The sequence below is a fragment of the Gossypium hirsutum genome, chromosome D13 (genome assembly GCF_007990345.1).
Source record: "Gossypium hirsutum isolate 1008001.06 chromosome D13, Gossypium_hirsutum_v2.1, whole genome shotgun sequence".
Classification (NCBI taxonomy): Eukaryota; Viridiplantae; Streptophyta; class Magnoliopsida; order Malvales; family Malvaceae; genus Gossypium; species Gossypium hirsutum.
In genome coordinates this window covers 51,538,445-51,551,769 of record NC_053449.1, presented here as the reverse complement: position 1 = coordinate 51,551,769, position 13,325 = coordinate 51,538,445, and the positions used below count along the sequence as shown (strand labels likewise).

At 34.3% G+C, this 13,325-nt stretch overlaps 2 protein-coding genes across 3 annotated transcripts; one reads left to right on the top strand and one right to left on the bottom strand.

Moving 5' to 3' along the window:
• The first annotated feature begins 229 nt into the window (after positions 1-229).
• On the top strand, positions 230-2,698 carry LOC107920139 (F-box/kelch-repeat protein At3g23880). The gene is made up of 2 exons (XM_016849674.2): positions 230-1,707; positions 2,440-2,698. Exon 1 carries the CDS (start codon positions 413-415, stop codon positions 1,577-1,579), a length of 1,167 nt encoding a protein of 388 aa, XP_016705163.1. The 5' UTR covers positions 230-412; the 3' UTR covers positions 1,580-1,707; positions 2,440-2,698.
• A 78-nt stretch (positions 2,699-2,776) lies between these two features.
• LOC107920137 (H/ACA ribonucleoprotein complex non-core subunit NAF1) lies at positions 2,777-6,058 on the bottom strand. Of its 2 annotated transcripts, XM_041109079.1 has the most exons (4): positions 5,057-6,013; positions 4,263-4,340; positions 3,476-4,109; positions 2,777-3,362 (listed from the first exon to the last, which is right to left on the bottom strand). In XM_041109079.1, exons 1-4 carry the CDS (start codon positions 5,906-5,908, stop codon positions 3,286-3,288), a joined length of 1,641 nt encoding a protein of 546 aa, XP_040965013.1. In that variant the 5' UTR covers positions 5,909-6,013; the 3' UTR covers positions 2,777-3,285. The 2 variants fall into 2 exon arrangements, with proteins under 2 accessions (XP_040965013.1, XP_016705162.1); XM_016849673.2 differs by having other exon boundaries at positions 2,777-4,109; positions 5,057-6,058.
• Between the last annotated feature and the right edge of the window lie 7,267 nt (positions 6,059-13,325).

Below are 13,325 nucleotides of genomic sequence, written 5' to 3'. Positions count from 1 at the left end.
TCAATTAAATAAAATTTTATTATTAATTTTATATACATAAATTGTGAATTTAATTACCATTCACCAATTTAATGATTTTTAATATTATAATTTCAAATTTTACTCAACCAATAATCAAAACAGTGATTAAATTCATTAATTAAAAATAGAAATATTATATATATATATTAAATCTACATGATCTGAAATTAATATAAAATATATTTAAGCCAGCAAAGCTTAATTGGAGTAGGTAATTTACACGAATCAATTTGGAAGGTGTCTTAGAAGAGAGGTGAAGCAACCCATCATCATCCACCTAAGAGTAAGAACCGTAAACAGAGGTACCTTTTTCCTTCCCTTTTCCCTCATTTTCTCTCGGCCCAAACAAAAACAAAAAGGAAAAAAAGAGCTTTGTGTTACAGACCCAGAAATGATGTCAAAACTAGCAATGTTTCCATACTATTTCCCTGAAGAAATCTTCCTTGAAATCTTCTGTAAACTACCTGTGAAATCCCTGGGGAAATGCATGTGTGTTTCTAAATCCTGGAATTCTCTCATCAAGAACCCATATTTTATTTCCAGCCATGTCAGCCATCAGTCAAAGCTTCGTCGCACAAACGACAACAATCTCTTCTTTGTCATGACTGGCCGCCATGAAGTGGAATACTCTCTGCATTCTGATGACCAAGAATTCAGAAAGTACGCCCAGTTAGAGTACATGCCTTTTGATAACCATCATTCTATTGTTGGTGCTTGCAATGGGTTGCTTTGTTTGATGGACTTTCAGTTTAGTTTCGATAGCATCTTCATTTTATGCAACCCAATTATTCGGAAGTCTATTACGCTACCAAAACCATGTTTGTCTAGTTTGCCATATAAAATATCCGTTGGGTTTGGATTTGATTCAGCGCAAAATGACTATAAACTTCTGAAAATCACTAAGAAAGGTGTGCTAGACAAGTATGTTGAGGTTGAACTTTACTCACTCAAAAGGAATTGCTGGAAAATATTAGCCCCACCAAAATATGATCTTTATTCTGATGATTTCATGGTTTATGTGAATGAAACTGTTCATTGGATTGCTTATGAGAGAGTGAATAATGAAGGGAGTTATAGTTGTAAGCTTTTGATTTTGGGTTTTGATATGAGGGATGATGTTTTTAAAGAGATTATGTTGCCTGAGAGATTGAGGAATTTGCCCCATCAGTCAGAGATCTATGTAATTCCATATGATGAATTGTCATCAATTGCTGTGATTGAATTGGGGTCTTTACATGCCGAGTGTGATATATGGGTGATGAAGAAGTATGGTGTCGTAGAAACATGGACTAAGATGTACAGTTTAGGAAAACTGGGGACGGAGCCAATGCCGAGGGTTCTGGGATTTAGGAAAAATGGGGATTTGATGTTGAGAACTTATGACAATCTAAGATTGGTTTCCCGTGATCCAGAGAGCCATGAAATCGATTATTTTGGAATTCAAGGAAGACGTACTTATGTTTGTAATTATACAGAGAGCCTAGTGTTACTTGATCGAGTAATTGATGGTGCTATGACTGAGAATCGTGCAAACTATGCGGATAAAGCTAATCGTTGAGTGAGCGGCTTTATGGATTTACTGAACTTGCTGCCAATAATGAAGCAATCGATGATTCTAGTTATGTAAGAAGAATGTACTAGCAATGAACTCTTTGAGTAAGGGAGCAGGATAACAGCTTGGAACAGGCAAGTACACTTGGCTATTTTTTGAACTCTGCTCTATTTTGTTGATTTCTTTATACATTTAACCATTTGAATCTAAAAATTTACTGAATTTGACTCGAGCATTCCTGGTTATACATGCATTTGTCTGATCTGCTCGATTGCTTTGTAGTCTATTCATTAACTTATCTATTATGGTCGGTTCTGAAATCATCTTTAGCTGGTAGGATTCGGTTAAGATATGGGAGAATTTTAACAACCCTACCAAAAGTTTGCATTTGTAGTTAGGTTCCAGGGGGGTCGGGTTGGCCTTTTTTTTTTTTTTTTGATTCAAGAATTTATGATGATCCCAAAGTTCTTTAAGTCGAGCACCTTAAGTTTTCAATCTTTGAATGAGAAACTGATATTGATCCAAGCATAAGAATAAAAACTTGATGGGTTTTGTTGATAGAATTGTGCTGGGTAGTGTAAAACAGTGGTTACAGGTATGATACACAGACTCTTCGATGTTCTCGAAAGTACTCATGTCTAACACCTATGCCGATGGATATTCAGACATGAATATGTGGGTCTGATACATCAATTAGCTTGTGACTGGAGGCATTGCTTAGGAGTTTGCTTTATTATTTCCAAGTCCCAAGTTGTGAACTTCCGAATTTTGTAAATTCAGTAGTTAATTACTTGTTACTCCCCTTTCTGCAACAACTTCCTTCTTTCAGTGTTGAATTATTATTTATTTCCAATGTTCAATTTCAGGAAAATGAAGAAATAAATCAGTTTATTGGGCTGCAGAAGCATAAAGAAGACAATGATTATTTTATATAGATTTTTTTTATTCAATTATGTTTGAGTAATAAAATATGAGCCATATTTGCAAAAGCATACAAAAGGCTGAATATTTTATATAGAATTTTTTTGGTTCAATTAGGTTTGAGTACTAAAAATGACGAGGTATATTTTAAAGTTTGTTATATGCTTGAAGCTAGAAATGGGATGATTATAATTCTTACCCTCAGCCTTCCTCTTCTCCTGTTATATATCGTTTGAGTATACTCAACATGCCTACATATTGTGTTGAGTTTTGGCTTGACAATGAAAGAAATGGGAATTGGAACTTGATTAATCTTAAAAAAAAGGTGCAATGCTAATTACCTTAAATCTATTACTACTGCAAACATTCAACAAAAAGTTACAATCCAAATATATAGTTTTACCTAAATCACTCTCGAAGGCTTGTGTCTCCACCCAGTCTTATTAATTGCAGTTCATTAAGATCGCTGATGACCCCTTCCACCTGTAAACCGACCACGGCCTCGATGATATGGTTTTCTTCCACGACTGGATGATGCACCCATGTTAAAGTTCTGGGATGATTCAAAATTGCCTTGAACACCATCAGGTTGCAAATTACAATTCCCACCTATTGTTGGTCCATTTGTCGAGATACCTTGTAATGCACTGTTGAATTGTTGGCCCTGCATGCCCATTCCAAATGTTCCATTTTGACCTGCAATCCCCATCCAAGGTGCAGAGGCTAGTGCAGCAAATAAGTTTGACTGGCCACCAGGTAACACCAGATTAGGAAATGTATTCGAACTAGGATCAAATTGCTGCTGCTGATATGGCATCATGGTCGGCATCGCTGGGGTTGGCAAAGGAATAGGCTGCTGTTGATAATTCTGCGAGAGTAATGACATACCGTCAGCAGAAAACCTGTTTGGAAAAATAGCATTTTGTGGGTGCTGGACTGGCATTCCATTAGTCCAAACTCCATTTGAAGGTGTAATAATACCAGAAGACTGTGGCATGACCGAAAATGGTGGAACAAAGCCAGATCCACCAACAAAATTTTGTTCTCCTATGACAGAAGATGAACAATTATGATTAACCAAAGATGCTGAGACTGTGGTGAAATTATGTTGATTCTGATTAGGTGGAAGCTGACCCATTCCGGTTGATGTTTGCTGGGATGAGTTCTTATCAGTTTTCCAGCATCCATTCTTACTCTTATTTTTCTTTTTATTGCTTTTCCGGTTTCCCACTCTCTGGTCATTCATGGCTCTCTTTGTCATTTTTTGCATCCTCCTGTACTCAGCCTCCTTTTCATCATCCGAAAACTCAGCATCATCTGATAACTCCTCATCATTCTCACCGGATGCATCATATCCTTTCTTGTGAAGATTCTTTTCATTGAGAACATGATTAGCAAATTCGGGGACAAAAGAGATAGAAGTGCCTTCATGGATCCCAGCAGGGACTTCACTCTCAGAATTATATCGTACAACATAATACGGGTTTTTTACAGGTCCAAAGATTTCATCCACAAATCCCAATGGAGATCTGTCTGCAGTAATCCAAAGAATCGAACCTTCATTCAGAGGGTTGTGCTGTTCTCTTCCTTCAACAATAACTTTGGTACTAATCACCTGTAGTAGTGAAAGGAACATCATTAGACAGACCTCGTGATTAAAGATCACCAAGCTCTGAGAACATAGTTATGTGATTGTTTAACAAAATTCAAATAAAAATTTAAGGTTTGGCCTTTGTTATTTGCAACAGAGGTTCCAACTTGCCCTTACCGACAAAACAACTCCAACAGGCAGCATCTGATGATGGGGTTGCAGTTCAACATCCAGTGATGGAACTTGGGGAAGAACCTACCAAATTTAACAGCATTTATTATGCACTACTTTAATCATATAGTTCAGAACTAAAGAGTGCATGAGAGAGAATTCTAGATATAGGTTTCTGCGGTTGACAAGAGAGGATTAGAGTGCGATGACATGCCTGACCTCTATCAAGCAAGAATCAGAGTGCAATAAAGTCTAATGATCATGAGCTTGGATGAGTTAAAAATATACAGCCAGAGTTAGCCAATTTTGTAAACAAGGTTAATATAAGATTACCACATCAAAGTACATGGATGCAAAGATCTGCTACGAGCCAGACTCAATTAAATTGAAGAGATATCACATGGTTTCATCATGTGGAACTTAATCTGCAATCTCAGCAGAGCAAAAAACAATAACTTTCATCCAAAAGCATGTCAAAACATCTTTGAACAAGCAAAAGTTCAGAACAGAATAATTTGATCTCTTATTATAGACTACTCCAATAAACAACAGAAAGAAACACATTACAGCTTGACTTGGAAATATTAGACATAAAAAGCACACAAACATGATACAAATACACATGAATATCTCAAAATGAATATAAACAAATACTAAAATATCAAAATTCATATAAAAATAAGATACCACGATTATGATCTAACAAAGTACACAAACATGGCATGAATACACAACACTAAGGAATATAATAGAAGCACAAAAGGAACTTCTAAAAGATATAATCAAAGCTACAATTTTACCTCAACTTCATTCTTAGACTTGATGGGACCTCTCAAAGCACCAGCATCTTCCTCCTCATCATCTACCTCATCAAGTTCAATATCTAACGCACTAAGGATTTCATCTGTTCCGTCCTCTTCATCATCCTCCTCGTCGTCGTCGTCGTCATCATCATCATCACTGTCAGTTCCATCAACGGCCACCTCTTCATTAATACCTATTATCTCACCTTCTTCAAGTTCATCTGCACCATCCACATTTTTAGCCTGCACCTTCACTTTTTCTTTATTCTCTTCCTCTTCGTCCTCCTCCCCCTCATCCTCGTCATTATCATCATCACTGCTACTACTAGAAGATGATGACGAAGAAGAACTTTCACTGTCAGACTCTGAACTACTACTCCCACTCTCTAATCCGTCAACCAAACTAACGTTTCCAATCACTTCTTCAATAGGTAAACTCAGATTCCCTTCTGGTTTTGACTCTTCTTCCACCTTCAGCGTGCAGCCTGACTCCCCTCCAACTGGCTCAGACCCACAAACAATTGGCTTGAACCCATCAAATCCTTCTACTTTTGATTCCTCAATAGATAAATTCAGATTGCTTTCTGGTTTTGACTTATCTTCTTCTACCTTCACTGTACGGCCTGGCTCACCTTCAACCAGCGCAGACCCATGAACAATTGGTTTGAAACCATCAAAATCTGACTCAGACCCATTAAAGCCAAGCTCACTTACATGGGTTTTGTCAAATTTATCTTCTTTACCAATCTCCATACTGTTCTCAATATCGGCAACTACACTCTCTTCTAACTCAATCCTATCTAAATCTGGGAAACCTTCAAACCACTCCTTTAAATTATCGCTGAACATTAAAATTAAATTAAAGAGAGAACGCCCCAAATCCTTTATTTTTCTACTATTCTAATGGAAATACAGAAACGGAAGAATGATACTAGGAAAGAAAAAGAGAGCCAGAGTTAGGGTTTTACATAAGGGTTTAGAAGACGCATATACGTACACGTATATTCCACGGAAACGACGTCGTTTAATGCAGGGGATTTTAGAAAGAAAATGTTTAAATTTGTCAAAGGTCCCTGTACTCTTATGAAATTTAAAATTTAGTCTCTATACTTTAATTTTGAGTCATTGAATCCTTGTATTTTTTTTATTTAAAAATCTTAGTCCCTCCATCTAATTTTTCCATTAGTGGCTGTTGTAAAAAGATAAAATAATATTTTTATCCTTCAATATTTATAGTTATTTATCAATTTGATCATTACCTTTTAAAGTAAATAAAACATTTAAAAATTAATATTTTCCATATTTTAAATAAAAACATAAAAATTAAAAAAATTGTATTTTAAAAAAACTAAAATTATGAAAATATAAAAATATTTAAAATTCAAAAAATAAAAAGTCATTTTAAATATATACAAAATTCCAAAAATTCAATGTGACATAAATCGGAATGGACCAGTTAGATAAATAATTGATTGGGGTATCAGTCTAGTGAGAGGTAAAAAATCGATTGACCTATGAATCAATATGGACTAGTTGAGTTGACAATTTAACCAATTTTTATAAAATTTTAATATGTTTATTTTTTTAATAATTTATTTACTTTGAACCGGTTGTACTGTTGGTTTCAAAAACATTGCCAAGCTTTCAAAAAAAAATTATCTACTCAGTCTAGTTGGGTTACACAAACCATGAATATCTCTTATTACTATTCAAGTAGTAAATAACATTTTTTTTTGAAATTTTGGCAATATTTTTGGAACCATAAATAGTGGTTGAACTGGTCAAACCAATCGGTTCTCAGTTCAAACGGTTTAATCGGTTCAAAGTAAATATATTATTAAAAAAATAAAAATAAAATATTAAAAATTAAAAAAAAAATTGGTTCAACTACCGATTCAACTAGTTTTTTAATTCGATTCAACCAATTTTTGTCAATTCATGGCTTTTACTTCTCACTAGATCGATATCCTAATCAATTATGGGCCCAACTAGTTTGACTGGACGGTTTGGTCTAGTTTACACAACATTGAATTTTGATTTTTTTTAAATATTTAAATTTATTTTTGAATTTTAGATAAATTTTATTTTTTTTCATAATTTTATATTTACTTTAATATATATAGTTTTTATGTTTTTATCTAAAATATGGAAAAAATTAATTTTTTTAAATTTTAAATATTTTTCCATATTGACAAAATATGGAAAAATAATAAATTTTAAAGGGTAAGGACCAAATTAACAAAAAAACTATAAATGTTAAGGGCTAAAAATGTTATTTTATCTTTTTATAACAACCACAAATGGAAAAATTAGACGAAGGGATCAATATTTTCAAATAAAAAAAAGCTTAGAGATTCAATTTCTTGAAATTAAAATATAGAGATTAAATTTTAAATTTCAAAAATAGTACAAAAACATTTGGCATATTTAAACCAAAGATATATTCCTTCGAAACAAAGTTGTTTAGTATAGGATATTAAAAAAAATAGTGTAAACTATACAAATGATTTATATTACATCTTAAAAAGTTACAATATGATCACTCTTGTTATTGGTTTATTGCATTTAGATCGCTGAGCAGTTAAATGCTATTAACAGTGGAACTATAAGTCATGGGTGGCACTATATATCATTATTTCAAATGAAATTTTTAGGTCAAATTGTACCATATATTTTTTTTGAGCACTTTAATTTCTTTTGTTTTTATTTTTGGCTTAAATACACTTTTGATCCCTGAATTTGATATATTGATACTTATAACTTAAAATTTTTTAAAAAGATATAATTTTTAACAAAATTATAAAAATAATAAAATACCTTTTTTCAAATATGAAAAGGCAATTCTTTTTGGCTGATTTAACAATATATGCTGAAAAAAATATTTGAGTTTCTATGTCTTTTTTTTTTAAATTACCAATATATGTTGTTTTTGGGGAGAGAAAGGAAAACTCGTCTTACAAGACGCGTTTTCACTAATGTGGTAGTGAAAACGCCCCTTGTAGGAGGCATGTAGGACGTGTTTTTAAGAGAGAGAAATGAAAACGCCTCCTATAGGGCACTTTTTCACTGCCACATCATTGAAAACATGCATTGTAGGACATGTTTTCCTTCCAATGGTAACTTTTCCAACGGCTAAAATACCCCAAATAGTCATAATTTTTCCTATATAAACCCCTCCAAACTTCATTCTTTTCAACTCAATTCTCAATTCTCAATCCTCAATTCTCAATTATTTTTTTAATCTTTCTTTGAATTTTATTCTCTTCGGTTTTATTTTATTCCTTATAATTTGTAAAATAGCAAATGAGCTTATTCGTTTGGACGTCAAGCATAAAATATTATTTAATTATTTAATTTTAAATAGTTGATTATTACACTGTTAACATTATTATTTTTTATGTTTATATACTGAGGTTGAAGATTGGATTTTGGAGACGTGCATACACAATATAAGTGAAGGTGCATCGGATGTCATTTGGACACTTGCAAGATACAAGATTCTTATACGTGGCTCACATGCTTGGGAGTGCCAATTGGAGAGCAACATGCAAGTAACTACTAGGGAAGGTGTCGAACATGTGATCGAGATGGGATGGTTGGAAAACAACTTTAAAACTATCGAGGCTTTCGCGAGTGACATTGAAAAAGAATAATTCTCGCACACATTCATCTTAAAATTGATCGTGTTGGGAAATGTGTTTATATTGTAGTAAACATGTAACTGTTTTTCTATTTATTTGAACAGTGAATAAATAAATAAAGTTAATTTCACATTTCACTGTTACATCTTTTGTGGTTCTGTATTTAATGTTTTGCATACATAGAAAAATTGTGACAAGCAAATATTTGCTCATTGATTGTCTAAGTTCAAATTGATGATAAGTGGCACTGTAAAAACGTTTACATTACGAGAGAGACAACTTATTTCAGTAGATAATCAAAGTTTGTAATCTCATCGAGCAATGTTCGAAGCTTCACCGTCAAAACCACCGTCTTTTGGTTCAGTAAGAATGATATCTGGTTATGAAATTATTGCAATTTTCACACCATCCACTATGGACTCCTTTATTGGGTCATTACTGGTTTTAGACCCCTCTTCGTTCTCTTTGTCCGCGAGTCCCCCTTCGTTATTAACCCCAGTTGCATGTCTAGGGTTGGATGTGCTCTCGTCGGTCAAGGTTTTTTGGAGTAGATATTCGTTCTTCTAAATTCGAAGTCAATCCTAAATTCACTTATGTTGGGCCCACCAAAGTCTTGATGGCGTACCCATGTGAGTGTTACCGGGGTTGAACATCGGCATGCTGAAGTTAAAATCAAAGGCACTCACAAAATGTTGTGTGGGTGTGTCATAGGCCTGTTAACCAAATATGCCCGGTTATCCCCCGAAATTGTAATCAAGGGGTGAAACCGATGAATGCCTCGCCATTGATGAGGATTTTGGGGTGTCTTGGTAGGAGCTTTCCAGTAATGATATGAATTCACCACACAATCGTGTGGTCGGACTTTCTTCTTCTTGATCTGGCATGGAATTTGGCATACATAGTGTAATCAAGCTCAGGCCACCTTCATTAATATTGACGAAATGGGCATATAACTCTAGTACAATATTCTCAATAGAGTAATGGGATTCGATCATCGTCTCCAGCTCGTTGTCCCTTGTGATCTCAAAAATTCATTTTCAAATATCTACATTTAAAGGTCAAAATTCTTCTTTGGATCCCCACTTTGCTCCTAATCTTTTTCCAAAGCTCTTTTAACGTTATGCTTCGGTTGAAAGCCGAATCTTTAGATTGGGTTGATACAAAATAGGCCCAATTTCGGTCTCACAAATTTGACCATTGATTAAATGCTAAAATTACATATTTTATGTAATTAAATTGGTTAATTTATAAGAGTGCACCACTGGTTTTTCCATGTTTATATTGAATTTTGTGTAGGGATGAAATTTGGGGCTAAATAGAATAAAAAGGAAACAATTGGGCTAGATTGAAGAAAGGAGCAAAGAAGGCGGGCCAAAGCAGAATTTTTCTAAGATGTAATTTAGTGGGAGATTATGTAGGTATTTTTATATCATGGAATATTTTATTTCCTTGATTTTCTATGGCTAGTGGCTCTTAATTTGGCAAAGCCACTAGTATAAATAGGGGGCTACTTTGTTCATTTAATCATCAAGTTTTTAATCAAACTTATATCTCTTGAATTCAATCATTTTCTTTTCTTTTTGCAAATTTAGTTGCTGACATTAATGCCTTATATTTTTTCCATCTATTAGTTTCCAGCTTTGGCACCCAATCCTTACGTCACCCTTACCCACTTACTTCCATTTCTTTTTCATTTATTCAACCTTCTCCAACTATGACTAATACCAACATGCCCCAAACCTTAGTCAACTAAATCCATTTTCAGCTTTAGGTCGAAGTTAGCCTCGTCAAGACCCTTGAGTTACAAACCCGAGCAATTTAACTCCTAAATTCTAGTACTTATTATTTCTCCGGATTAAGAGTATGATTTTGTCAACTCACAAAGTGAAATCAACACTAAGTCAAAAAAAGATGTTGTTTGATTTAGTGTGGTTAGACATACATTTGGAATTCCAAAAGGATCGATTGTCTAATCGGTTTTCTATGAACACATTGGCGTGCCAAGTGGGGATTGTTGTTTGGTTCTGTCAAGGGAAATAGTAACCGGATTTAAGTGTCCCACGCAGTTGAGGACATTGGTTCGAGGTAGGCTCTTCTAGAACGCAACTCGATCAAGTTTTTAATCAAACTTATATCTCTTGAATTCAATATTTTTCTTTCCTTTTTGCAAATTTAGTTGCTGACATTGATGCCTTATATTTTTTCCATCTATTAGTTTCCAGCTTTGGCACCCAATCCTTGCGTCACCCTCACCCACTTACTTCCATTTCTTTTTCATTTATTCAACCTTCTCCAACTATGCCCAATACCAACATGGGGAACATAAATTGATTCTAATTTGCTTATCTGTTGTCGCTTTTTGCATGTTTCTCGTAGAAGGTAAATAATTTCCTTGATAAATTGGGTCGGTCCACTTATGGTTTGACATAATTAGCTATTTAGATCTTTATGTATAAACTTTTCAATAGTCTTGAATTAAAGCAAAAAAAAAAGAAATAATAATACTCCTCTGATATGAACGTTAAGAGTGAAAATGGGGGGTTGTACACTGGACCGAGTAATCGGAATATGGGTTGTCATCACATCTCGCTTAAAAAGGTTTGTGTGGCTGTCCAATTTCTTTGCATTCACTCCGCTAACAAGCTATCACGAGTAGGGCGAAATAACCCGCATAGAGACATCAGAATCGAGTAACCAGAACATGGTGCTTGGATTGTCATCATGACTCGCGTCAAAAAATTCGAAAATGTCCTAAGTACAAAAATAATAAAATGAGGGGTAGGTCCTTCTTATTTCTTAGGCTAGGTTATTTGAGATGAAAATATGTAAGGGCTAAATTGTTAAATTGTGCAAACCATGGGGGGTCAAGTCTTATTATGGAGGAAATTTTTCCTTTTGCAGATACATACAAAATGCTCGAGGACTAGCATGAACTAAGTAGGGGGATTTGATTAAATGCTAAAATACATATTTTATGTAATTTAATTGGTCAATTTATGAGAATGCACCACTGATTTTCTCCATTTTATATTGAATTTTATACAGGTGTACAATTTGGGGTCAAAAGAGAAAAAGGAGAAGCAATTGGGCTAGATTGAAGAAAGGAGCAAAGAAGGCGGGCCAAAATAGAATTTTTCCAAGTTGTAATTAGCTGAAATTTTATTTTGACTTAGTGGGAGATTATGTAGGGATTTTTTATATCATGGGAATATTTTATTTCCTTAATTTTCTATGGCTAGTGGCTTTTAATTTAGCAAACCCAATAGTATAAATAGGGGGATACTTTGTTCATTTAATCATCAAGTTTTTCAATTAAGTTTTCAATCAAGCTTTCATCTTTGGAATGCAATCTTTCCTTCAGTCTCTCAAAATTATTTGTTGTCTTTGGTTTCTTTACTTTCAATTTATTAATTTCTAGCTTGTCCCCAACCTACACTACTTACATTTTTCTTTTCCAAACCTTTTTCTCATTCCGTGTAACCTAAAACTATTCCACATATTAAGCCACCCAATTTTTACCATTTCAACATTTTTCTTTCATCCAAACTACTCAAGATATGACCAACTCCAATATGCCCTAAACCTTATTTAACTAAACCCATTTAAGCTTCAGGTCGGTGTTAGCTTCGTCAAGATCCCTGAGTTACGAACCCGAGCAATTCAATTCCTAATTTTTAGTATTTATTACTTATCTAGATTAAGAATATGATTTTTTCAACTCACAAATTCAAATCAACACTAAGTCAAAAAAAGACGTCGTTTGATTTAGTGTGGTTAGACGTACAGTTGGAATTCCGAAATGATCGATTGTCTAATCGGTTTTCTATGAACACATTGGCGTGCCAAGTGGGGACTGATGTTTGGTTCTGTCAAGGGAAATAGTAATTGAATTTAAATGCCCCATGCGGTTAAGGACATTGGTTCGAGCTATGCTATTTTAGAACGCAAAGCTGCCAGAGTTCTAAATCACGAAGTTTCGTTGGTTGTTCGATCGGTAAGGGTTAGTTATAGGATGTCCCATAAGTAATTTACACAAGGAAAAGTTGGTGTCCGAGGCGTCCTTGGTAGCTATAACTAGCTTATTGGAAAAGAGGAGTTCATCTAATTTCGAAGATCGGTTCAAAGGCGAGGAAAAACCCGTGCCTGAAGTTGAGCTAAGTTTAATTAATTTTTCTTCAAATTTATTTAACTGTTTTTATTATTTGTTTTCAGCTTTTACGTTTTACGCATTTTTTCTGTTTATTTTACGTTTTCAATTTTTATCCTCCCCCCAAATTTCTTGGGCACGAAAACTGCCCAGACATGAATCTGGTTGAGAAAGAGCAACAATTTTACGTGAGCCTAGTCTTTAAGGGATCGAACCTACTTTCTATACTGCTTAAATTACAAACTACGCGTAGGTTTATATTGGTGGACTCAACAACCATCAGTTTTGGCGCCGTTGCCAGGGATTGGCAACACTCACAATTGTTTAAATCGTCTTCATGACCAGATCTTCATCCGGAGATCTCGAATACAACCCAGAGATCGAGAAATTAGCATGAGCACGACGAAAAGAGACAAAAGCTCTTAAACGTGCAAAGGTAATTCACCGTGGAAAACAAGTCGAAGTGGTTGAACCTAAG